Source organism: Camelus dromedarius, chromosome 15 (genome assembly GCF_036321535.1).
Source record: "Camelus dromedarius isolate mCamDro1 chromosome 15, mCamDro1.pat, whole genome shotgun sequence".
Taxonomy (NCBI): Eukaryota; Metazoa; Chordata; class Mammalia; order Artiodactyla; family Camelidae; genus Camelus; species Camelus dromedarius.
The window spans coordinates 47183245-47207965 of NC_087450.1; the positions used below are offsets into that span (position 1 = coordinate 47183245).

At 34.2% G+C, this 24721-nt stretch overlaps 1 protein-coding gene across 7 annotated transcripts in view; it reads right to left on the reverse strand.

Annotated features, from left to right (window-relative positions):
- The window catches only part of NCOA1 (nuclear receptor coactivator 1), a 212089-nt gene that overhangs the window by 31678 nt on the left and 155690 nt on the right, over nucleotides 1–24721 (reverse strand). For all 7 annotated transcript variants that reach the window (XM_031466670.2, XM_031466671.2, XM_031466669.2 and 4 more), the window contains 6 exons: nucleotides 22339–22479; nucleotides 15083–15230; nucleotides 12443–13763; nucleotides 9396–9576; nucleotides 1639–1756; nucleotides 181–349 (listed from right to left, as the gene is read on the reverse strand). In XM_031466670.2, the coding sequence (XP_031322530.1) occupies nucleotides 181–349; nucleotides 1639–1756; nucleotides 9396–9576; nucleotides 12443–13763; nucleotides 15083–15230; nucleotides 22339–22479 (2078 nt within the window). The remainder of the gene's footprint in view (nucleotides 1–180; nucleotides 350–1638; nucleotides 1757–9395; nucleotides 9577–12442; nucleotides 13764–15082; nucleotides 15231–22338; nucleotides 22480–24721) is intronic.

Below are 24721 nucleotides of genomic sequence, written 5' to 3' on the forward strand. Positions count from 1 at the left end.
TAATTATTATGATTTTTTTGTTTAAAAAGCTTATTATTATAGATTTTGATAACTTTCATAAGGGTAAATTATAAAACAGCTAAAATACAGTGAGAATAATACCAAAAAATCCTGGCTAAAAGATCATTTTCTAACTTCTCAGGACTATATCACCTAAATAATGTCAACTTTAATAAATACCTGAACAAGTTTGTCAATTCCCAGAGCTCTGTCCAGTTCAGCCAGCTCAGTTTCATCTTTGCCACTGAGAAAGGATACCAGCTGCTCAAGAAGAGCTTTCTCATCATTTCTTCCTTCTACTGTTGTTGGTGGACAGAGAAGCTCATCTAATTGTGAACTAATACACTGGCTGCAGAATCAAAAGATAAGAAAGTTTAAGACTGATATAGCAAATGAGTATTCAGGATTAAGAATGCAAACACAGTCTCATACATATACATATATATGCACATCTAGCTCTAGAAAATTCTCTGTTGAGATGCTTTTTCAATCAATTCTTATGCAATGAAATTTTCTATACTTAATGTGCAGAAATTTATGAATGTTGAGTATGTAGCTTGAATATATTTTTCATTATTTTGTCAATCATTGAACTTTGTTTTCATATTCTTCATGTTAGCTTATAGTTTTGCCTGAAAAATTAGCCAGAGTTAAGAGAAAATAATTTTTAACAAAAGTAAAAAATAAAAATCAAAAATTCAGAAAAAATCATTTAGCCTATATCAAGATTTATCCTACTTACTCTATTTATTCTGTGGGTGCCGTTAATTATTGATAATTGAACCATAATCAAAATAGTACACATTATATTACTAAACTTTCAAAGATGGCCAAATCATGTTGATGACATGATTACCATTTATAAAGTAAGTCAAACTAGAAAAATGAAATATGCTCAATGTTAAGGGACAAAACAAACCATTGATTACATGTAGAAAATATGTAGTCTAATTCAAACTGATACCAACTGATGCATAAAACTTAGAAATATATAAAAAATAATACTAGTACTGATGCTACTAATATAATTATATAATTAAAAGGATTCTTCTTCTGGGAAGGTAAGTGGCACTACAGTTCACAGTTAAGGCTCTAAACCACGCTCAATACTATCGACTCATCCTTTGGTTGCTATATGTGAGATGTACTCTATCTGTTGGAATGGAGCTACCTGTGTGGATTAAGTTCTAATCAAGTGATTAAATTCTAACCAAGATGAGACACTGAGTAGATGTAGAAAGTACTTTCCCTTCTTATATGTTCTTGCTCCAAACAATGAGAAAAGCTGGACAAAATAATTATATAAATAACAACTCAAATGCAACATAATTGTTGTACTGAGGCCAATTCATCCACAGGTCCCAGAAATTTTATGGTAATCAATCAAAGCAAAATAAGAGATGAAAGATAAAACAACAGCTGCATACTGTATCAATCTCTTGGTAATTACAATGTACACTAGCCTTGTAGTCATGCAGTATATAAATCTGTTTGATTTGGTGTCCTACTCCATCCATTTCATTTCTATTAATATCTCACAAAATACCAATACAGACAAGAATCTAGTTTGGGAAAAGTAGTTCTTTGCTGTAGAAGTTGGTATCTGATACTTTTTAATATACAAAATGTATTACTCACTCTTCTGGTTTATTCTGATTTACAGCTGTCACTGTATTATTTGCCCATGGAACCTGGTCACCTGTTCCTGGTTGTCCAAATTGGTTATCAATTGCTTCCAATTCTAGCTCAGGTAATCCTGGTTAAAGAAGAAAAGGTAACAAGTCAGGACATATCAAATGGAAGATACAATGATAGTATTTTCCAAAAGTAATATTGTATAGTAGAGTGAGATTTCTCCTATAAAAGACTACCTCAATGATATTAAGGTCACTTATTCAGAAACTTAAGCTATCTAGAATGTGGCCACATAGTAAGTAAATGAGAAAGTGAGAAAAGGAATCAAAGAAAATCTGATGTTAAAAGTTTGTATATATTACCATCAGAGAGTCACTTAGGGCTTTGTCAGAAATTATTTATTTTAAAGATTACTATAACAGTTTTAGTTAACTTCTTTTTCAACTATAGCATATTAGAATATGCTATAAGTAGGGACAGTGTTATGAAATGAGAGCTGCAAGCAAAAGATAAAACATGTTCTATAAAAGGCAGGAACAGAAACTAAAGGGCACGGCAGTCTGGGGTCATTTAGCAAATGGACAAGCTCTACAGCTGTTAACTGAGAATATTGCTATACAATAACAGTATAATAATTGATGATTATAATGATGACAAATAAAAAAGAGGCTGAATTATGTTTTGTAATGGAAGAAAACAGTATACACATTTTAGTTTTTGTGTGGGCAATTTTTTGAAATCTTTGAATATTTCTGTACTATTTATATTAGGAAAAAAACTGTAAATAACCTAAATTCCAGAAATTTACTGACTGATTAATGAATTATGGTACAGATATTTACAATATGCTGATAAATGAACAAGAAAAAAGTATAACCCTAGACATTATGTTCAGGATGATTCTCTTTGTATAAGCTATTTCATATATATTAATAGAAAAAAATTCTGGTAGGCTGTATATCCTTGGTAGATCTTAGGTTGTGAGATTAACGACTACTTTTATTTTCTTTTAGTGTTTCTAATGGTTATTTGTAATCTCTTAAAATGAACAAAATTCGTATGTTGAAGCCCTAACCTCTAGTACTTCAGAATGTAATTATTTGGTGACAGGGCCTTCAGGGAAATGATTAAGGTAAAACAGAGTCATTTGGATGGGCTCTAATTCAACATGACACAGCAAGAAGGAGGCAGTCATCTGCAAGCTAGTGAGAAAGGCCTCTGAAGAAACTAAACCGGCTAACCCCCTAATCTCAGATTTATAGCCTTCAGATTGTGAACAAATACATTTCTGCTATTTAAGCTACTGGTCTGTGGTGTTTTATTATGTCAGTCCTAGCAAACTGAAAAATCCTAAAACTAAAACTGAAACTGCCTTAGTGCCTTAAGAGAAATGTAGTTAAGTAGAATTCCTCATTCTAATGAATGGAGAGTAAGCAGATTTAAGGATGACCCCAAATTTTATTTAGTGCTGGATATTGATCATTATTAACTAAACAAAATATGTTAGGCTTTTATGTGAAATATACTCAATGTTTAGTATGAATGAAATACAGGAGTCCATATAAAAACACATTCGCTTCTAAATGCAAAGTACCATAGCTAGTAATTAAACTAGTCTTCCCTGTCATGACAAATGATAGAGAAATCAAATTCTGTAGGATTCTGGAAAAAAACCAAGACAAACAAAAACCACCAAACAACAACAATAGATGGTGATGGGAAAGTAATCACTTAATTCCTCTCGTTACTTAAATCAGGAAGTTGATCAAAGAAGATTATCTAAAGCTGTTCCATTGCTCTGCTCACACATTAATTCCTCAATTCTATTCCATTGAAAAAATCTAACCTACACAAAATAATTGTATTTAAGGGCCAAAGAAAATTTACATGGCTGTCTACTATCAATACTGAGTATTATAAGATAGTTTATTTGACTCAATAACAGGACATAGCATCTCATTTTAGTAGTATTGATGGGAAAAATGTTAAGAAAACAAGTTGGATAAAATATTTTTTAAAATAAAATAAGATTCATGTGTTAAATTTGATGACTAGGGGGAAAAACCCCAAACAAATCAATCATTGATTCACTTAGAAGTTTCATTTGCCTAGGCTGATGCTTAAAAGAAGTTGGTTCTTATTCTAAAATTCACGTCATCCTTTTAGGACTTCCTTTAGAAACTGACTTCTATAAAAAAAAATAAATAATTGAGGATTTGCCGGAATGTTTTATGAATTACACAAGTTATCTCTCTTTGTCCAGGGAATAAACACACTATTTTTGGTCATGTTTGTGTCCCTACTGCAAACATGAGTAAGTATGCATATGTTTACACAAGACAGGCACAGTAATTTTTAAAGGGAAACATCAATGCATCTACTAGTCATTGTGTTGGAGAGAGGCAGCTGATGTGAGGGTAGAAAAAGCTCTTAGGGATTCCTGATCAAACTATTAATATGCTTTTTTAATTATCTGTGCAAAGGACTCAACATCATATGTTCTCCATTTTAAATATGGTTAAAAGAAAATGTTTTATCCTTATTAGCCACAGTGATCCCAGAAAAAAAAATTATTAAAAAAAAATTAAAATTTTTGCACACAAAGTACAAAGCGTTGTCTAGCCAGGAGAATGGCTCTTGCACATTTTATTCCACTGAGTTGATTCAGTATATAGTGATTCTGATTTTCACAGTTAATTTTCTTCAGCTGTTGGTAAAGAGGCTTCTGGTTCAGTTTTGTATTGCATTTGGCTGTTAACTATGCACAGCAGTTACAGTATTTTATGTGACTAATTTCTCACTCTACAAAAAACTATAAATCAGTAAGATAAAAACTGAATAACCCAATAGATAAGTGGTTAGAGAATATGAACAAGTCACATAAAATCACTGGAAAATGATCAGTCTAATTCACAATTAAAGAAATACTGATTAAAACTACACTGAGATACTTTTTAAAAATCCAAAAGATTGGCAAAGATGAGAAAGCGCACAATTCAATTTATTGGAAAGGATGTGTAGAAAGAGGAACATTATCAGTTAGAGTGTAAACTGGTATAAGAAGGGCCATTTGGCAAAATCTATCTACCCTTTGACCTAGCAATTCTGCTCAGAACTTACAATTCAGATATACTCTCAAATGTGGTAAATTATCTCTACATAAGATTATTCATTATAGTTTTATAATAGTAAAAGTTGCCTACCAACAGCCACAACACCTAAAAACAACCTCAAAACAGGGAAATTAAAATGGATTTTTTAAGTAGTGAAAATGTTTTATGTGAAATTCATATTTTTAGAATTATGCAGTACTTTTAATGTACTACAGATTAAGAAGATTTAAAATATAATCATCTCAGAATGCATATATTCACGGAATATCAAAACCTCAGGAGGTCATTCACTTACTCCAGTGATGCTGTCAATATTCAAATATTCTTGGAATTCTTCTAGAGCTGTCTTAACCAGTATACAAGTCCTTCAAGAAAATATTTCTCCTTATAATTACATCTAATTTTGGTTCTGATTACAAAAAAAAAATTATTCTTTTTGTATGAACACATTTGGCTCCAAATAAATTCACAAAACTTCTAAAGTAAAATCCACCCTGAAAGGATAGGAATTTGAAGACAGTCAAAGGGACATAGCAGAGGTTTGAAGGTACTGCCAAGAAAGCACCTTATGCATATTTGGATCAATATCCTCCTAAGCTGTCTCTTGATGTGCTTTGCAGTACATTTCTAACACAATTATTTAAATCACTTGGTCACACTGCCTGAGTGCGTGTGTGCATATAAACAACGTGTTTTAAAACCAGGCCTACTGAAATTTAAATCTTGGTTCTGCAGATACTAACTGGATAACTTTGGGTTAGTTTTTATCTGTGTGTGTGTGTGTTTTCTTTTCATTCTCTAGACCTTAGTTTTCTCATATATAAATAGAGCTAAGGAGAATTTCTAGTTAAATGTGACAGATTTGTCACCTATTATTTTATTCCCCCTCCAAAATTACCACTGAAATAAAATAAATAAGAGGAAAATAAATCTACAGCTGAAGGAGAGGCAAAAGCAGCAGCATGACAGCTAAATAGAACAGGGAAGAATTTCTGAAAGATAAAACAGATGGAAACTAACTCATGACAAAATTCAACTAAACTAAAAAACTTATATCAGGACAAAGAGAAGATTTTCCAAAATGGGATGTTTTCTCAGAAGAATACCAGAACAACTCCAGGCTCAGTGGTCATTCGAGCGGGTAAAGGAACAGGCCATGGGTGAGTGCCAGGATAATTAAAGGACAACTGAACAGCTGCCACCAGGCCCTGCTCTGAGTGCAGCTGACTCTGGTGTCTGCCCATGGGATTAAAGTGGTGAGTACATGACTCAAAGTGGGAGTTCTGCCCAGGGAATCTCCCAAAGTGGGTGCGAGGGCTGCCACGAGGGATTTCCCCAGCACCAACCCCCACTCCTTCACAACGACAACTGAGAAACAGGGCTTCTATAATCAGAACCTACATTCACTGCCAGAGCAAAAGGGTTTCTCACTTTAGCTAAAGGAATACTCTAACTACCAAGATGTTTCATTCTAGGCCTTTTTCAGTGTATATGGACAGAAAGCCCAAATTCACCGAACAGTCAAGAAAAGTCAACATGAGGAAAGAAAGATAGCAAATTTAACAAAGAAAGAACGAAACTTGGAAGAAAAAAGGATTGACAGGAAATGAGCTCTGAAGTAAGTATGCTAAATTTATCACCACACAGATATAAAAGTCTATCATATCCCCAAAGAGTAATTCTATGAAAAAAATTGCTAGAAATTAAAAACATGATCACTACAATTAAAAGAACTCAATAGATGGACTGAAGAGCAGACTAGATATGGTTGAATATTCAGTTTTGATCTGGAAAATCAGACACAGAGACTCTCTCGGAATGCAGTGCAAACATGCAAGGAAAATAAAAATATGAGAGAAAAGATAAGTGACACGGCAGATAGATCAAGAAGTTCTAACGGTGTATCTCAGGTGGTGAAATATGGTAGTTAAATTGTCCTATGTGGGACATTTGCACTTGACACAGTTCAGCTTAAGACTGAAGTAAGGAAAGACTTGATTAACCGTGGTTGGGCACAAGGTTAAGACGTGGAGTCAGCCATTTGATAATGGACCCTGGCTCCAGTGAGAGAAGGTTGCGGGCAGTGCAGAGGCCAGAGGGGCAGGGAAACAGAGGCTGTTCTCTTCCCTTTATAAGCTATCGTATTTTTGTCCCCATCTTCTTTTTTCTTTCTTTTGCCTTCTCCAATCCTTTGTTCTCTTTTCCTTTCTCCTGCCCAACTTGTTTCCTTAGCCTCATGACTCTTGAAATAATTTTCTTGTCTATATCAAAATACTGTAAACTGGCTTTCTGAGGCTGTCATCCTCTCCTTCATTTACCTCAGTATCTTCCCCTCTGTGCTTCTGGCCTTTGTCAATACTATGGCACAAGTTTTAACAGATACTGGCCTATTTACATACTTTTTTACATGAAGCTGTATTTCAGGAGGGGAAATCTCAAGAGAGAAAAAAGAGCTATTTGTGTCAAGACAGATTATGAATCACATTCCACTTTCACAGACTTGTAGAGCTAGAAGGCACTTTCTACTTTTATTAACTTTAATTTTCATCAAATTAACACATATACATAAATATAAAGTCAGAACTAAAAGATCTATTATGAATAAAAGCAGTCTTCTGATCCTTTGGTTACTCCCCTTCCAACAGAGGCAATATTCACAACTCGGGTATCTCCATTTTAGATTTCTGACTCCTCATCACGATAGAGTTTTAGTTCTCCCACATCTACACCTCTTACTACCTCCTGTGTCCCCAACTCCCTAACAGCGATCACAGTTTTTTACAAAATAAAAATTAATATTTAGATTCTTATGACTATGCAAATACTATCAAGTACTATGTTCAAACATTCTTATATCGTTTTTATTTTTCTGGAGTTAACAATTACCTTATTTTTTCATTTTCCTGCTTTTCTAGGAGAATTTTTCATCCGCTTCAACATTTTTGACATAAACCAGTAATAGTTCCTATAAACTGAGGAGGTTTCATTTCTCCCTTGGAGGCCTCCTTTTCAGAGGACTCAGGCTCCCTGTTTCAGTCTACACTGGTTGTTCCCTGGTCTTGTTGATCACCTATCATTCCTGGACTTCCTTTCAGATCCTCTGTTTTCCCTATACCTTTGTAAGTTTCTCTATTTTGGCTTTTTCTCTGTTTGCTGAAGTACATCCTCTAGGACCTTAACTAGAAAAGGTGAATATACCATGCAAATACCTGAGCCCTTTTATATCTGAAAATGTTTTTATTCCACTTTCATAACTACTAGACATTTGGATGTCTAACTGTAAGTTAGAAATCATTCTAACATCAGATATTTCTAAAGTAACATTTATTGAGGTATAGTTTATATACAGTAATGTGCATCAATTTTCAGTGTACAGTTTAATAAATTTGGCAAAGGTATAAACCCACAACCTTCTACCTCCGTCAAGAAAACAGAATATTTCTGTCACCTCTAAAAGTTCCCTCAAGCTCCTTGGCTGTCAACCTTCCCTACTTCACCTGACCACTGGCAACCAATGATCTAGACTTTTCTCATTCAACATTTTTTTTAGAATAGTTCATGCCATGTACCAGTAGTTTCTTTCTTTTTATTGTTGAGCAGTATTTCAGTATTTCATTTTATAAATAAACTATATCATTGTTGATGAACATTTAGACTGTTTCTAGTTTGGGACTATCATGAATAAAGCTACTATGAACATTTGTGGTCAAGTTTTTTATGAGCACATGCTTTCATTTCTCTTTCTCAAATACCCAAGTGTTGGATTGCTGGGTCACATGGTAAGTGCATGTTTGACTTTAACAGAAACTGAACAATTTTCCAAATTTGTTGTACCATTTTACATTCCCACCAGCAATGCAAAAGTTCAAGTTGTTCCACATCTTTGCCATCATTTGGTTCTGTCAGTTTTTAAAATTTTGGGTACTTCAATGGGTGTGTGGCAGTATTGCACTATAGTTTTAATTCACATTTTTTTGGTGATTAAAGACATCTTTTTATAAGCTTACTAGCTACTTTCATAACACCTTTTTTTTACAAAGTTTATTTTAAAATCCTTTGCTCATTTTTAAAATCGGGCTATTTCCCCTATTAACATTCTGCATTAGATGCAAGATGCATTTGTTAGAAACGATGAGCTAATATTGATACATATGCATTAACTAAAGCCCATAGTTTACATTAGGATTCAGTCTCTGTGTCACACATTCAATGGATTTTGACAAATGTATAGTAACACGCATCCACCATTGCAGTATCATACAGAATAGTTTCACTGCTCTAAAAATCCCTTTTTCCCCCAATTTATAGGACTGGTATTCAAGGAAGACAGTTTGGGAAACAATCTGACCTAGTATTATGTTTCTGAAAGACCTACTATGGAATGTTCTGGGTAAGAACACAAAATTGCTCTCCTTAACATCAACTTCTCACCTTAACATTAATTACAAAAAAGTAGAGGTTATACTATGACTGAGAACACACATGATAAGTGAAGTTCATGTGTCTAAAAGTAACTGTGTATTACTCATAGTGGCATTAATGAAATTTCATTCTCAACAAAAGGCCTGTGCAGTAATGGTGAGAGACAAAGCACTAATCCACATTATCATCAAACATTTAAAATGAGGTTCTGTCCTCAACACATACTGTTCAGCCTGGAAGTGGGTCTAGCCGTGGTGGACTGAAGTGAAGCTGGCAGGATCTCCGACTTGACGGTGACACTGGTGACCGCACCATCCATCCTCTCTGTCTCACATAAGCCTGGCAATTGTGCTGCCTTCTCCAGCGTGGGTAGTAACTGATCAAACTGGTCAAGGTCAGCTGTAAACTACGAACGGAAATGAAAGTTAGAGGAAATATGTTCTTCATTTTTACCTGAAATGATGTAGAAAACAAGTCATTCCTTTAAACTATCTGAACTGAGTGACTATGAGAGAATAAAGAAAGAAGAAATAATTAGAGAGATTGGGGCCTCAGATGAAATAACATGACTTAACACTGGAAAAATTGGATGCTTATGATATTAATATACTGCAGGATATAAGATAATACACACACATTATCTTGGTATAAAATTTATACATTGGAAAAATTTTGACTGAACTGGAAGGAAACATTTAAAGTACTGTTAGGACAGGAGCATCATGGGTGATTTTTTTCTGTTATATTTTTCAAAATTTTGTAAAATGACCTACTATATGATGGAATAAAAATACATTTGCACTGATATATATTTTCCATAATTTAAAAAAGTCTTGGAAACTTTTTAATAAATAATATATCAGCTTCAAAGATCCTAGAAAAGTCACTTCCCATTAAGGATGTACTAGAATAAGAAATATATTTTCTAGAATAAATAGAGAGTTCCTATATCTGTCTGAGGTTATGCACAGGGGAAAATTGGTCTTTACTTCACAATATATTATTCCATTATGATTACCTTAAGATAGCTCATCAACATAAAATGTCTACCTGTTTGGGTTTCATTATTTAATTTAACTAAATTTTACGTTTCTAAATTGTATAACAGAATTATATGTATGCATTTTTTAAAAGTCTAGCTTCTTTCATTTAACATTACATTTCTGAAGTTCACACATCTTGTCTCATGGAGCAGTAGTTCATTTTGTTTCCACTGCTGAATAGTATCTCATTGTATGAGCATGTTACAATATACTTATCAATTCTACTATGATGAATTTGGGAGTTTTCCTGGTTATTGGTGAATACAAACAAAACTACTATGAATGTTTTTGAATATGTCTTTTGTGACATGTGCAAAAAGTACTAACTATAAAGGAAAAAATTGACAAATTGGACTACATTAAAATGAAGAACCTCACTTCATCAAAAAGCACCATTAAGAGAAAGAAAAGGTAAAGCACAACACAGAAAGTATCTGAAAATATATAACCAATAGAGGACTCAACCAAAATATGTAAATAACTCTTACAGGTCAGTAAGAAAAAGACAGCATATTGCCAAAATGGGCAAGACACCTGAACAGGCTGTTTATAAAAGAAGATATCCAAATGACCAATAAACATTTATCAGGGAGAGGTAAATTAGAACTATGAAATACCACTACACAGACCCCAGAACAGCCAAAATTTAAAAGACTGACAATAGCAAGTAGTAACAAGGACACATAACACCTTGAAGGAATCTCATACATTAGGAAAACTGGCATTATCTACTAAAGATGAAAATACACATATCTTATGATCCTGCAATTCTGCTCCTAGGTATAAACTTAGCAGAAATGCATGTATATGTGCACCAAAGGAGACTATGTCCCAAGACTACATAATGGCATTATTTTATAAAGCTGCTACTTTTAAAGTTAATCTTAAAGAGTGAGTTTTAATATAGTTATTATTTAAAGCTGTTTCTTCAGCTTAAAAACACGGCATTAGTTTACTGCTGCCAAGAAATATGAGAGACAGCCTTCTCAAAGAGCACACATGTAAAGAAATAACCAAAATAGTGTCATTACAAATAGTAAATAGAGACAAAACAAAGCACCATGAGAGTGAGAGGAAGGGAATGTCTAACTAGGGCTACTGGGGAAGGCTTTACAGAGGTGATGTCTGAACTGTCTGTGAAAGATGAGTAGAAGTTCAGCAGACATAGAAAGGAAAGCAAGGCAGGAGATGCTTAGGAGAGACATGGCTTATCCCAGGAAAGGCAAGGACTTCCATGTGCCTAGAATGCAGTACACCTGAGGGAAGAGAGAGATTTCTGTGAAATGAGGGCAAAAAATAAAGCTGGCTCAAGAAACTGTAGGACCTATACATACTCAGTGTGAATCTTGCTTCAAAATGGAGAGCCTTATTGATTAACTGCTTTATGAATGCATTTTCAACTATTTCATGGATGTCTATATTCTGTCTAAATAATCTGTAAGCTCCTGGAGGGGAGGGATCACATTATCTGTTTTTCTTAAATTCTTTCAAAGTCCACAGCAATTATTCAATTAAGCTGTTACTTTTCACTCCACCCCATATCCCAGCCTAAACACAGAGGTTCCTGATCCAAAATAATTTATGCAGAGGTTTATTTATATTTACTGCTGTTTCAGGGCATGTTAAATACCCTACTACCCAGAATACTCAAAGTCCCTATTCTGATGGAGGTTGGGGGTTGAGGGTGGTTAGAATCAGACGAAAAGGAAAACAACTTTAGAAAATACTTCAAAGGAAATGAAACTGCAAAGCAAGCCAAACTAGGCAGCCTTGTCCACCTCCTCAAATTTCTCTCTCATTTCATTAACATCAGAGGTTCCTAAGCTTAGTTACTTATCAGAGTCCTCCAGGGAGCTCCTTTAAAATACGGGTTTCTGGGTTCTATTCTCAGATTCAATATTCTGGATTCAATAGGTGAGGAGATGAGAGGAGAGGGCAGGGAAGGTATTTTTAAAAATATCTCCAAAGATGTGAACTCTGATTTTATGGTAAGAAACAGCTACTTTCTTAGAATTCCACATTAGTAGCCCTCCAAGGTTCCAAAGGGAACTCTTGAGGGCATCCTATGATTTTTTTTTTAATCATCGATACTAACCTTTTAATATATGCCCAATGGGTAGGACAAAATATAGCCTGAATCCAAATATGGTCTATGGATGGAGTAAAATCAATGAAAAAAAAAAAAACAAAACTAGGAATATTCATTTTGTGAAGCAAGGAATTACCTACCTGGCTCTGTGACTCCAGTTTAATATCCTCAGGAGCAGGTTTGGTCATTGGGGTTGGGTTTGTGTTACAAGAATCCATCTGTTCTTTCTTTTCCACTTTCACCTTTACATCATCCAAGCTCAGGTTTGGAGTTGATCTTAAATCTTTCTCATCTTTATCTAAAAGGTAGCGTAGGAGCTGATGGTCTTTTGATTCTTTTTTCTTTGAAGCATCCAGTTCTAGTTTTATACTGGAGTTCCCTTGTACCTGTCCAGTCACTGACACAGAAGTAGATGCACTGTCCTTTTTATCAGGCTCCACTGACAAAGTGGTGATATCCGAGGGGCTACCCTCCTGTAAGAGCCGGTGTAGAATTTTGTGCCGCTCTGTCAGTGAGCTATGAGAGGAGGGGCAAGAACCGCTTGAAGAGTTAGCAGAGGCAGAGTTGGAAGTGCCTGTGCAAGATAGTACCTCTTTGCAACTTGTGTCTATATCAGCATGCCGTAACTGCTGCTCTGCAGTTGTTGTCAAAAGCTGCACTAGTTTGTGACTGGTTTGAGAATATTTATTGTCTCCATCTGAGAGTCTGTCATTGTTATGCAGAAGCCCAGAATCCAGAGGTTTGCCATCATTAGAGCTGTTGTCAGACTGAATCATTTCATTTAAAATGGATGCAATCTCTTTGTTATCTTTGGACTCAGCTTTTGCTGGTTGGATATTTAATCTGCTAGGTGAATTCTGTGAGCTCATCTGCCTGAGGACTGGAGAACTGGCAGAGAAGCCAACAGAGTTATTGGGTCCTTCATTCATACTCTGTAAAGGTGTTACTGGGATGTTTGAATAAGATCGGTTACTATTATTACAGGCAGTACTTGTCATGCTAACAGGGGAGGTTAATGTCGGAATATTAGGAGGAAATGAATTGTTTGGCATCCTGGGCCTTGTTGCCAATCCAGAACTAACTTGTCTCCTTGGAGACATGAACTGTGCAAGGGATATTCCTGTACCTTCCATAGGAGAATTATTGAGGTTTAAAGAGGGATTAGTGCTCTGGGAACTGGCCTGTCCCTGGTTTAAGGCAACACTGGCTACAATCTGATTTCCAGGTGAGCATCCAAAAGTCCCTTGGCTGTTGCTAGAATTACTATGACTGCTGCTATGAAGGTCTGAGCTCTGTTGGCGGTTTACTCTGGTGGATACCATGTTGCTGTTTGATGGTGGCAATGCAGATGAACGGGCCACACCATGAGCTGGAGAGATATTAGGGTTGACGGAAGGGTTTACCCGAGGAATTGACATTCCAGAATTAGTGTCCTCTTGAGGAGAAAGACCACTGTGTTCCCTAGGGAGGGGAAAGACATTATTATTCAAACATCTTCACTGGTTTCCATTACAATATTTTCATGATGCATATTATGAAAGACTATTAACAACCTCACTAATGTTGCAAACTATCAAGTAAGAAGCTTCTGTATTACTTGAAACTAAGGAAAAACAGTGGATGGTTAGTACTACTGTGAAATATCAGCATCACTTAAAAGGAAATAGTGCCTAAGGTCCTGTAAATTTGATAATGGTTTCAGTTAAATGGGAAAGAAATCTTTCTCGGCCTTGGGAAAAAATCCAATACATGTACTTTTAAACTTCTCAAAATTTAATACAAATAATTAAGACTAAAATAATACTTTCAGTTGAAAGAGAATCTTCCCACACCTCTGTTTACAAAGTATTTACTCATGACTCCCTTGCTACAGCTTTTAAGTATTTCAACTCCAAAGAGGAAGACTGGGTAAGGAAAATACTGTGTCACTGATGTAAAAATTAAAAAGGGTGACATGCAGACATAGCAGATGTTTTGAAAGAGAAATCACAATATGAAAAAAAAGAACTGTGCTAATTCCACTCACAAGCATAAATTAAACTAAAATTAGAATCAGCAGAATACTGAATTCAAATTTTCATCGAGTTCTTTACTCAAATCCATAATTATGACAACAGATTTGTGACTGGTATTACCATGTTCCAATAAGCAAATATATCAGATGAGGGAAAGATGAAGTGAGGGAAAACGTCTTTGTTTTTGTTTAATGCTAAATTTTAAATAGTTGTAAATGCAGGGTTTTGAATAATTCATAGGATAAAAGAATGGTTTCATGAATTTACCATATATAATAGTGTAAAACATATTTTAAGAGGAGAACAAATGAGAGGCAATGACATTCAAAAATCTCAAGTTGATTGTTTAATAATTTGTAGTTTCAGAAACTGTTAACATAAACTCAGGAGCCATTGAGTATGCCCTAATGAAAATAAAGCATTTCTAAAATTAAAAATAACAATATTAACAAACTCAAATCTATTATAAGACCATAAGTTCATATAAGGAAAGTTGGAAATTTTTAGCCACCTTTTTGGGTTTTATCCCTAAAACATATGTTCAGCCTCACCTTTTCCTGTCTTCCTTTTTGAACAACAAAGCTATTCTTAGGCAACAAAACTAAAAAACCCAGTATGAATATACTGATTATATGCTCATCATACTAGTTAACATCTAATTTAAAATCTGTTTTCTAGCCATTAAGAGTATAAAAATTTTTTTTTCTCTAAGAAGAGATATGTGAACTGACTTATTTCATATGAAGCTCTCCAAATAAGTAGTACCTGTCGATGATATGAATTCCCATGATGAAAGGTTGCATGTCTGGACTTTGAGGATAGCAAAGTTTACACTTGGTGTGAGCGCTAAGCATTGTCCCATCATTCAATATGAATCTATAGGATGGGCTGGAGGCAGTGCCACGAGTCATCACTGTTTCAAACAAAAGAGAAACCTAGTTAAAATTCTGACACTTGTACTTTGGGCAGAGGAGAGTTACCAAGCCTTCTTTCTACCTAGAAACTCATTTTTTTATGCCCTTCCAACTGCTGCCTGCTCAGACTCAAAATAAAAAATGTTCAGATAAAGCAGGTATTTGAGGGGGGAAATGATTCCAGATGAAATATACCACCTGATGACCACTTTTAATTTAGTCCTACTTGATTGAGTGCCTCCTCACAGAAGTAATGATTATGAAGAAACCTCAAACCACACTTAAAAAAATCAACCTTAATCTTTCCCTATAATGGGGCAGCTCCTTAAATTTATTAAATGTCCAACAAAAATACCAAGAAGTAACTTTCTTCCCTCCCATTTTCAGTATCTCTAATAAGTATGCCCCCGACCCTGCCCCACCCCATCTGGCTGATTTTTAAAAATAGTTTTATTGAGATGTAATTAATATACCACAAAATTCACCCTCTAAGTTTTGATTAGTTTGCAGAATTATTTAACTAAAATTCAAATTTAATTTTTCACTCAGGAATGTGAATCACAAAGGTCCCCACTTGAGAAATTATTAGTTATATATATGTATTATTTTTGATGTCTGAAAATTAGTAAGCAAATTAAGGTAAAGCCTGATTTACTAATATAGAACAAATGACTAGTAATGATTACTGATACAAAACAAAAACTAGGTTAAGGAAGTCAAATAACTATGTAAATACCATAATTTACTTTTGTCTTAAGCTTTATTAACTACAGACAAAATTCTAACTACGTTGGTAAGTATTTATTAAATACTTAAAGGCTATACCAGACTACTAAGTAAGTAAATTTCATTCATATTTCAGTAATACAATAGAAATCTATTTTAAGAAAGATTTAATAGGTATATTCATCTATACCCAGGTCAAAAATCATATCCACTGAAACGCAAGAATTACAACCACAAATGATTATTATGATTTAGTCTGTAATAAACGTTAGTCCTATTTTTCAAAGACATTTCAGAAAGGGCTTCAATTACACTTTAAAGACATATGAAAAAGACAAAATGACCAACTGATAAATAAGTTTTGAGGCTACATCTTACTTTAAGTAGAGAAAAGACAGGCTCTATTTTATTGTCTTGGGTATGCCATATAAACCAAAGAGGGCATAATCTGCTGTAAATCCATACCATACATAAATCTGCCTAAGTACAAAAACCAGGATATAAACTTAATTGAAAGAATTCCTTACCTATCTGGAAATTTCAGCCAAATCACTGGCACATTTACCAAATATATCACATGGAGAAATTTAGTATCTAATGAAATAATAAATGATGAAAAAGAGTCTTTAATAGAAACTGATAACATCTGTGTAAGGATATAAATGTTTGCTATGTTAAAACTCTAAAAAATATTAACAATTCCTAACAGTTAATATCTTTTGATAATGTATTTTGGAAAATACAACTACAATTTTAAAAAGTGGCATTTAAGGTAAATTATTAACCTAGAATAACGAAAAAGCTACAGATACATAAAGGGCCAGTCCAGATACACTATATTTCATGTTATTTTGCTTCTGCCATTTTGTTCTATTTCTTCATTACTATTTATTGCTTTTTTAGGATCACTCCGCTGGAAAACATTCACTGGCTCTTCAACACTGAGCTGACTGTCTGTCCAATATGACAGTCACCAGGCACATGTGGCAAATTAAATTTTAAGTTAATAAAATTTAAAATTCAGTTCCTTAGTCATACTAGCCACATTTAGAGTACTCAACAGGTGCATGTAGCAAGTGGTTACCGTATTGGACAGTACAGCTCTACAATCTGACATCATTTTGCATTTCCAATCTTATTCCTCATTGCTTCCCAAATATTTCTTCGATATCTCTTTGAATAGGAGGCAGATAACTTTTTACACACTTATTTTTCTCCTTCAGGTAGAATAAACATAAGGGCTAGTAGTAGTATCCCATTCTTATTCCACTTTCCACAGAAATTGTATGATGCTTTGCACATAAAATCATCCAGTAAGTACTTCTGATTTTCAACTTGAATCCCACCCATCTCAATAGGTTAATATTGACTTGTGATCAACTACCATAACTTTTCTTTAAAGAACAGATTTTAAATCTTGGCTATGATTATCCTGTATCTCAATTTATGTTTTTGCTTATGTGGGAAATCTAGACTTACTTTTGTAATGGAAATTAATGAAGAGAAATTTTTTTCGTTTTTTGACAAGCCCTTTAAAGGTGAGAAAGAACTACAAACTCAGGCTAGCATGGGAACATTAAGATACTTAATGTGGATTACAGAAACATCAATAGTCCTTTAGTAATTATGCTGCCTTAAGTTGTAGGATTATATCTAAACTAGTAAAAATTTCAAAATTGGGGAATACCTATTAATTTAATACAGGAAATGATTACACTTTAAGTTTTGGAGTTAGATTATTTATTTTGGATGATAATGTGTGGAATAAGACTTAGCACATCATAATTCACAATCTTTGAAATGAACAAAAGGCAATATTAAATATAGTAAAAATTTAATTAATTAGAACCTAATTAAGACTGTCCAGTTAACTAAAATTGAGAGATAAACAGGAGGGCAGCAAGGACCAATCAAAAGAATTAAAGCCTAGGAATCAGATTTAGGTTTGAATTCTGTCTTTGTCATTTACAAGTTTAGGATTTAATAATGCAAGTTAACCTTTGCCCATCATCACTAAAATGGAGCCAGTTTATTGTGAGATAATATTTAGCATGGAGCCTGGTACATAGCAGGTACTGAATGAATATTTTCTAAATGAACACTAAAGAAAAAAAAGTAACAAATAAGCAGCTTCCAAAGTATGTATGTCCTGAGTCATACTCACTCACAGTCTGCCAATCCATAGACACTACTTATACTAATAGCTTCAACCCTATATAACAATCACTAATATTCTGCATTAAGACATGAGTATAGGAGCCATAATTCTTTCTAGAACTGGATGGCTAAACATAGCTCTACACACCAAACTTTCCCCATAGGAAAGATCTGGGCTTGGACAAAACTATTTGGAATTTCATTTGATCACAGGTTCTGGCCTTGTTTTCTTATCTAGCTTTGTCAGGTTTTGATCCCTGACTCCTGTGTTCATTTCTAAAATGTTTAGAGTACTTAGTGAGGAGGGATGTTATTGATACGGTATTATGACACCCCAGAAATTCTTCAAAGAGCCTTTAAAATGGCAATTGTAGGAGGAAAAAGGCATAGTAGGCCTACAAAGCAAAGGGAACTGTTTTCTCTGGCCTTAGCAGCTACAGATATAGAGCTATTTGGGTTTTTGACTCCATCCAGTTTGGTGCTGAGATAACCTCAACAAGTACGCCTTACTGATATTAATCAAATGGGTAGGTTTAAAATGTGTGTGGCAGGGTACTACAGGTCAATGTTGGCAGAGATTTCGCTTTCTTTTTGTTATTTCCCTAGATATATATACAGGAAAATGCAATTCAAAAACTTTTATTAAGGTAAAGAAAAAAATTACCCTAGGTGATCTAAGACTTTTAATCCCCAATGGGTAAACTCTACTCAGAACATCAAAAATTCTAAAAAAGGAACATAAACTCATGTTCTAAATATTTTCAATAAAATTCGACAGAAAAAGATTTTCAGCAAATTCTGTGATACAGACCATGGACATTCTAGTTAATCATTCATATGGGTACTTCTGTTTTACAGCAATGCTTCCCCACTTCTTGATACTACAAACTCCTTCCTACTGTCTCATGATTTTTTTAATGAAAATAACTTTATTTTGTGATTATAAAGTTAAGATAATAGAGAAATAAACAAAAAGTGAAGATAAACTCATATAATCCCATCACTCAGAGATAACCACCGTTAACATTTTGTGAATCTTCTAGTATTGGATAGATATACAAGAGTGAGCTCCTTCTACAAAGGCTGTGTTTTCTTAGCTTTTTAAAAAAATATAACAATATATTATGGACATCTGTCAAAGGCAAGAAATGATCCATTACATCATTGATAATAGGTAAACAGAACTTTTGTAAGACTTTTCTAGGCTATTTAGCCTCACATTTCCTATGACTACTACTTTCCTTAAGTGCTAATAGATATGCTACAGGAAGTAGTATTCTGAGGAAAAATGAGTCTCAGTAACAAAGTTAAACAGGAACCTATATTGGAGAACTCCCTAGAAACTTAAATACCTTAAATATGTCTATGAATCCCCCGAAGTCGGAAAATGAAACATTTCTCATATTTAATTCAGTATGAAACACCATTCCTTAGTTATAGCTATTAATATCAATGTAGAACCTAGGTTTATGTTTTCTAAACGCTTCTGTAAGAAAACATTTTAGACTCTGATTCAGTAATGTGGGTGGAGTCCAGAAATCAGACTGAACAACTGCCCCAGATGAATCTTACCAGGGATCTTTGGTAAGCATTTAATCTAGATCTTTTTTTAAAAGAATGGTTCTGAATTGAACAGAACTTGGGAAGCTTCTCCAAACTATATATCTGCATGGACCTTCTCTTGGTTTAATAATTTCCTCAGGTGATCCTGATACCCATTTTCTCCCCAGTCTCAATGGAGAACCACTGCTTTAATGTAGTTCATGCTGAATGCTCCCACATATTCTTTGGCTAAAATGCATTTTCAAATTTGATTCTGGAAAATAAAATAGTCAACACCCTTTAAAAGTAGTTCATGATCTGTCTCTGTCAAAAGCAGCTGAAAAATTAAGATAAGAACTTAAATCTTTAAAGCATATAAGTATTTTTTTTAATAACAGCCAATGCCTTCAAAAAGTAAGCTAAAGGCAAGACAAAAGACAGATGGAGGGCAAATTTTTTTCCCTAAATATTAATCACTGTAGAGTTTTACATTTTAAAAGTTTACACAATATCCAGGATACAGTGGCACAATTTGTTTCATTTTTTTCACACTGTCCCTAAGTGAAGAGGCAGCAAGCATACGCAAATGCAAATTTACACCTCTCTACATTCTTGATAGACCAGTGGTTCTCAAACCTTGTGTGCTGAAGCATTATCTTTGGAGCTTGTTAAGATACCTCGGCCCTCACTTGAGATTTTAATTCAGCAGGTCTACATCTTTAACAAGTGATTCCCATGTAACTGTTTCATGGACCACATTTTTCTTACCAGGTTAGATACCACTGAATATAACATACCAGAAAAAGATATGTTTAACCCATGAATGCTGTTTGGCAAGTTGTTTAGAATTTCTAAAACACTAGAATCAGAGTCATGTGAATTCTGGACAATTTAATTTTAAGAAAAGAAGTTATTTCTAAAGAGGAATTTTTTTTTTCTAAAAAAAGTGTAAGAAAAGGACATTAAGAAATGACTAATGGAGAAGAGGTGTTGAATTATACTTATATTTCTTTACATTTCTCTCTAAATTGTTCCATTTCATATGTTAATAGCATATTATTTACTTACTACACTTTAATCAATCTATTTTATAGAGAATTTCAATGGTTTAGAAACATACTTTAAACCATGGCTCAATAACATCTATGGGATCTAGACTTGCTTTGCCTTGGTCGAAATGTATATAAATTATAGGTAAATAAAGTTAAAAGTCTTTTAAGTAAAGCCTTGGAAGGTCTAATTTATAAAGGTAAGGCAAAAAATCAGAGTATCACATACTTCAGCACTTCAGGCAGTGAGTAGAGACAGTGCTCTGAGTCTCCTACTAATGCAAAAGTCAAGTGCCACTCACTGCTGGGGGAGGGAGTCACAAAGTTTGCAACCAGTGGATGCATTGGTTGCTTAGTGTAGTGGTTTCCAAACCTGACTGCACTTCACGACTGCCTTTTTAAAAAATATATATTCTTGGTCATTTCCACTGAAATACCATCTTTGAGGACGGTATCAATCTAGTAGGAAGCCCACCGAAGAACCATTAGTCTGGAGGAAGCTGACCCAGAAGTAACCACACTAGTGAGATTCATATAGATGGCTTCCTGGAAAAAAAAATAATCAAGCTTCTTCCTCTACATACCATTAGGAAGCAGCTGACCTAAAATGTAATAAGTGGAAAATCATCTGTAAACTTAGGAAACCTAGTGTTATAGGAAAATGTTAAGGTTAAGAAGGGTGATGAAATAATGAAAAATATTTTTTAAATTGTTTTTCAGAAATAGCCATATAAAGAGTCTCTTTCCAAAGAAATTATTTACTTAGAGATTAGAATAAATTACACTGGGGAAGGTGTATTAGGCTACCATAATTACATGACAATATTTTTAAAGTACATCAAAATCCCTCATCTCTGAATCTCTATAAACTTTCTGGCCTTAACTCTCAGATAATTTCCGTATCTTTCCTATAATACTGTTAAGTTCCTTAAGGGCAGGGAATATACTTGTTTCATATTCCCACAGTACTTACTATGACACAGCAGCTGTTCAATTATTAATTAATAATTTCATATAACTTGAAACTTCAACCTGAGCCAGGAGATACAGGTACTATAACTGTCATGAAGTAAACATGCATGATATAGATCTGTATTTTCTAGGAGCCCTCTGATATGCCTATTCTGCCAGGAATGATCTTCAAAAGCCAGATAAAAATATCACTTCCTCTCTAAAGCCATCCCTGATTCTCCAAGTTGGAATTAATTTTTTTCGTCTTTGGTTATATCTGTTATATCCCACGCCACACTGATCTTTAAACCTGTCATATACTCTCCTGACGTATTTTGAGTTCCCTGCAGGAAAATCCCTGCTTTGGTCATCCCTATGTCCCTGGCACCTTACACAGTGTTCTATGTATGTGAGGAACTTGATACATGTCTGCTGAATGAATGAATGAATGATTGAATGAGTCAGTGACCACCACATGATATCCTGTTCTTTAAAATGTGCATCCCAAAATTCAGGATCCACTCATGAATTACTTTGCTTACCCATTTCTTCCTTTCCTAAAACTGATGATCGCAAAAACTGTGATTGGGAGAAAATACTTATCAAGCCATAAATTGTATATAAATTATTCAATATTAATAAAGAGCAAGGTTAGTGAAAATAACTGAGAGAAAAACATTACCTTCTTGAAACAGTTGTCTGGCATAAGATGGCTCTCGGCCCTGAGGTTGGAAAAAAGCATAAATGCACTTCCTCACTAAATCTTCCCAGCCAGTTCGGCCAGCAGCTCTCAGGGAACTAGTATCAATAGAGATGATTTTACCTATACAAAGAATGAAAGTTTATCTTTATGATAGCCTCTTGATATAAGTGATTCATATTTCAAAACTAACAACTGCATCTAAGAAATATTCTGCCTTGCCCCAAATGATTAATGAACAAAAGCATTAAAAAGCACTACTAATTTTTATTACATATGGTAACGGAGGATATCAACTCAAATCTATTGTGCTGTTAGTGCTTCCTCTTTTAAACTAATTCCTTCTTTATATATTCTACTTGGTTTGTTCAGAAATAAAGTACTTATTAGACTTCTATGTATGTAGGGTCTTGAATCTAATTATACCTAAGTCTGTCTGATCAGGCTGTCACCCTAGTCTTGGCATAAATGTAGATGATAGAAAGAAAATAAACTAAAAGTTACATAAGGGAATTTTGTTTATTTTAGAACAGTTTGGGGAAAGCCTGGTGAATATTGTGATTGAAACTATACACAATTTTGGATTTTTCTAAGAGTTTTATTTATTCAATCTTTGTCTCATCACATCAAAGACTAAGAGTTGGTTGTAGCAGAGACTCCACTGTTATATGATCTTCATATGCAATACTCCTCCTCACAGGCAGTGACTAAGGGAGGCATGCATGTGTTTATGTGCTCATGGTCAGTATTAGCCCACATGAGAGGAAGGGAGTCTGTAATTGTGGGACTAAAGGGGAGAAAGAGTAAATTATCAGCAATGGTAACAAATGATCAGGTAATGCAATGACTACCTTAGAAGAGAATCATAAATAGGTTGATTTAGCATATTTCTGCTTGCTAGAGGAAAGTTTAACCAACCAACCAACCAAACAAACCACTATTCAACATTTCCTGGTAGAAGACTTCTTTTTAAGGGACATGAATCACCTTATATACAGTCGTAAGCACTACTAAAATTTAAGGAATTAAATATCTAACACTATTGCTAGCTTATTATTTTTTATCTAAATCAATTCTATGATATAATGCGATGTTAGTTTTATATTTTAAAAATACTTTATATTTCTCTGGCATCTTTCTATTTTATTTCTATTTTATATTTTCTCTAGTGTCTTTTGTGTAATAAGTGTGTATAGTATGGTGATGTCCCTTTAATAGTGCTTAGGTGGAAGGCAATGCAATATAAAGGAAGAGTTCTATGTTAGTGCCTGAAGATGTCAGTCTTCTTTAAAACAATCTAATTTAGAGTTCAATTTATAGAAATGCAATATGAGGAAAAGCTGAAATACATTGTTCCTAAATCATCCTCATAATTTTTAGGCCTCCTTTGTCTCCCACATTTATTCTGTGGCCTGACCATTACCCCTTCCCAACAGGCTTTTATTCTGCTATTTCACAAGCCTTTATTTGGTTTTACTGACACAAAAGACCAGTTTTATTTTTTAATGGACCCTATTTTTCCTTTATGTAATAATGTTTTTGGTTTTCAATAAGGGTTTACTAAATTTTTCCAGTGCTGTGCATTGGTGGAAAACGGAAAGGAACTTGTACATGGTAGTCTCACAAAGGGAATGAAGAAACATATGGGAATTGATCATTACTACCCTCAGATGCTGTATCTCCAAGCTCCAAGACATTCTCTTTACTATATTCTATTATCTGTGCTAATTTATCCCCACCTACTCTTTAGTAAAAGCAGTTGAGAGTTTATCTTTAAAAACACAAGAATAAAGCACACATTAGATTTCTGGGACTAAAAAATTAGTACGTATTCTAACAGCATCTTATAAGCAATGATAAAGGTGAAAAAATACATTAACACTAAATTTTCATGAAAAATAAAATTTAGTAAAAATGATTTTTAAAATCTTGGTCTGTTAAAAAATCTATCTTTAGTATCTGTCTCTATTTTAAAATTAGAGCAGTGACTGATACATATATAATTTTCACTGATGTAAAAGTATGAAAACCTGATGTGTTAGAGTGAAGATAAGAGTAAACAACATATGTAAAATACTTTATAAAGAACAGTAACAATTTGTTTTTACTGAAAATGAAATCTGAAGTAGGCCTTTAAAATGCAGGGATTATTTTCAGGCCGTTGCTCTTCCTCACTTTGTGGCTCTCCTGCCCTTCTCTCAGTTCTTCAAACACACTTCGCTGTCTTCCTAAGGGCTTTTACAGCTCTGCTTCCTCAGTCAGGAGCACTCATTCTGCACCATGACTCTTCCTCAGTGCACCCTTCCAACACTCATACTCTGCAGAACTGGCACCACCTCATCTTTTGGGGCTGGAGGGCACGGTA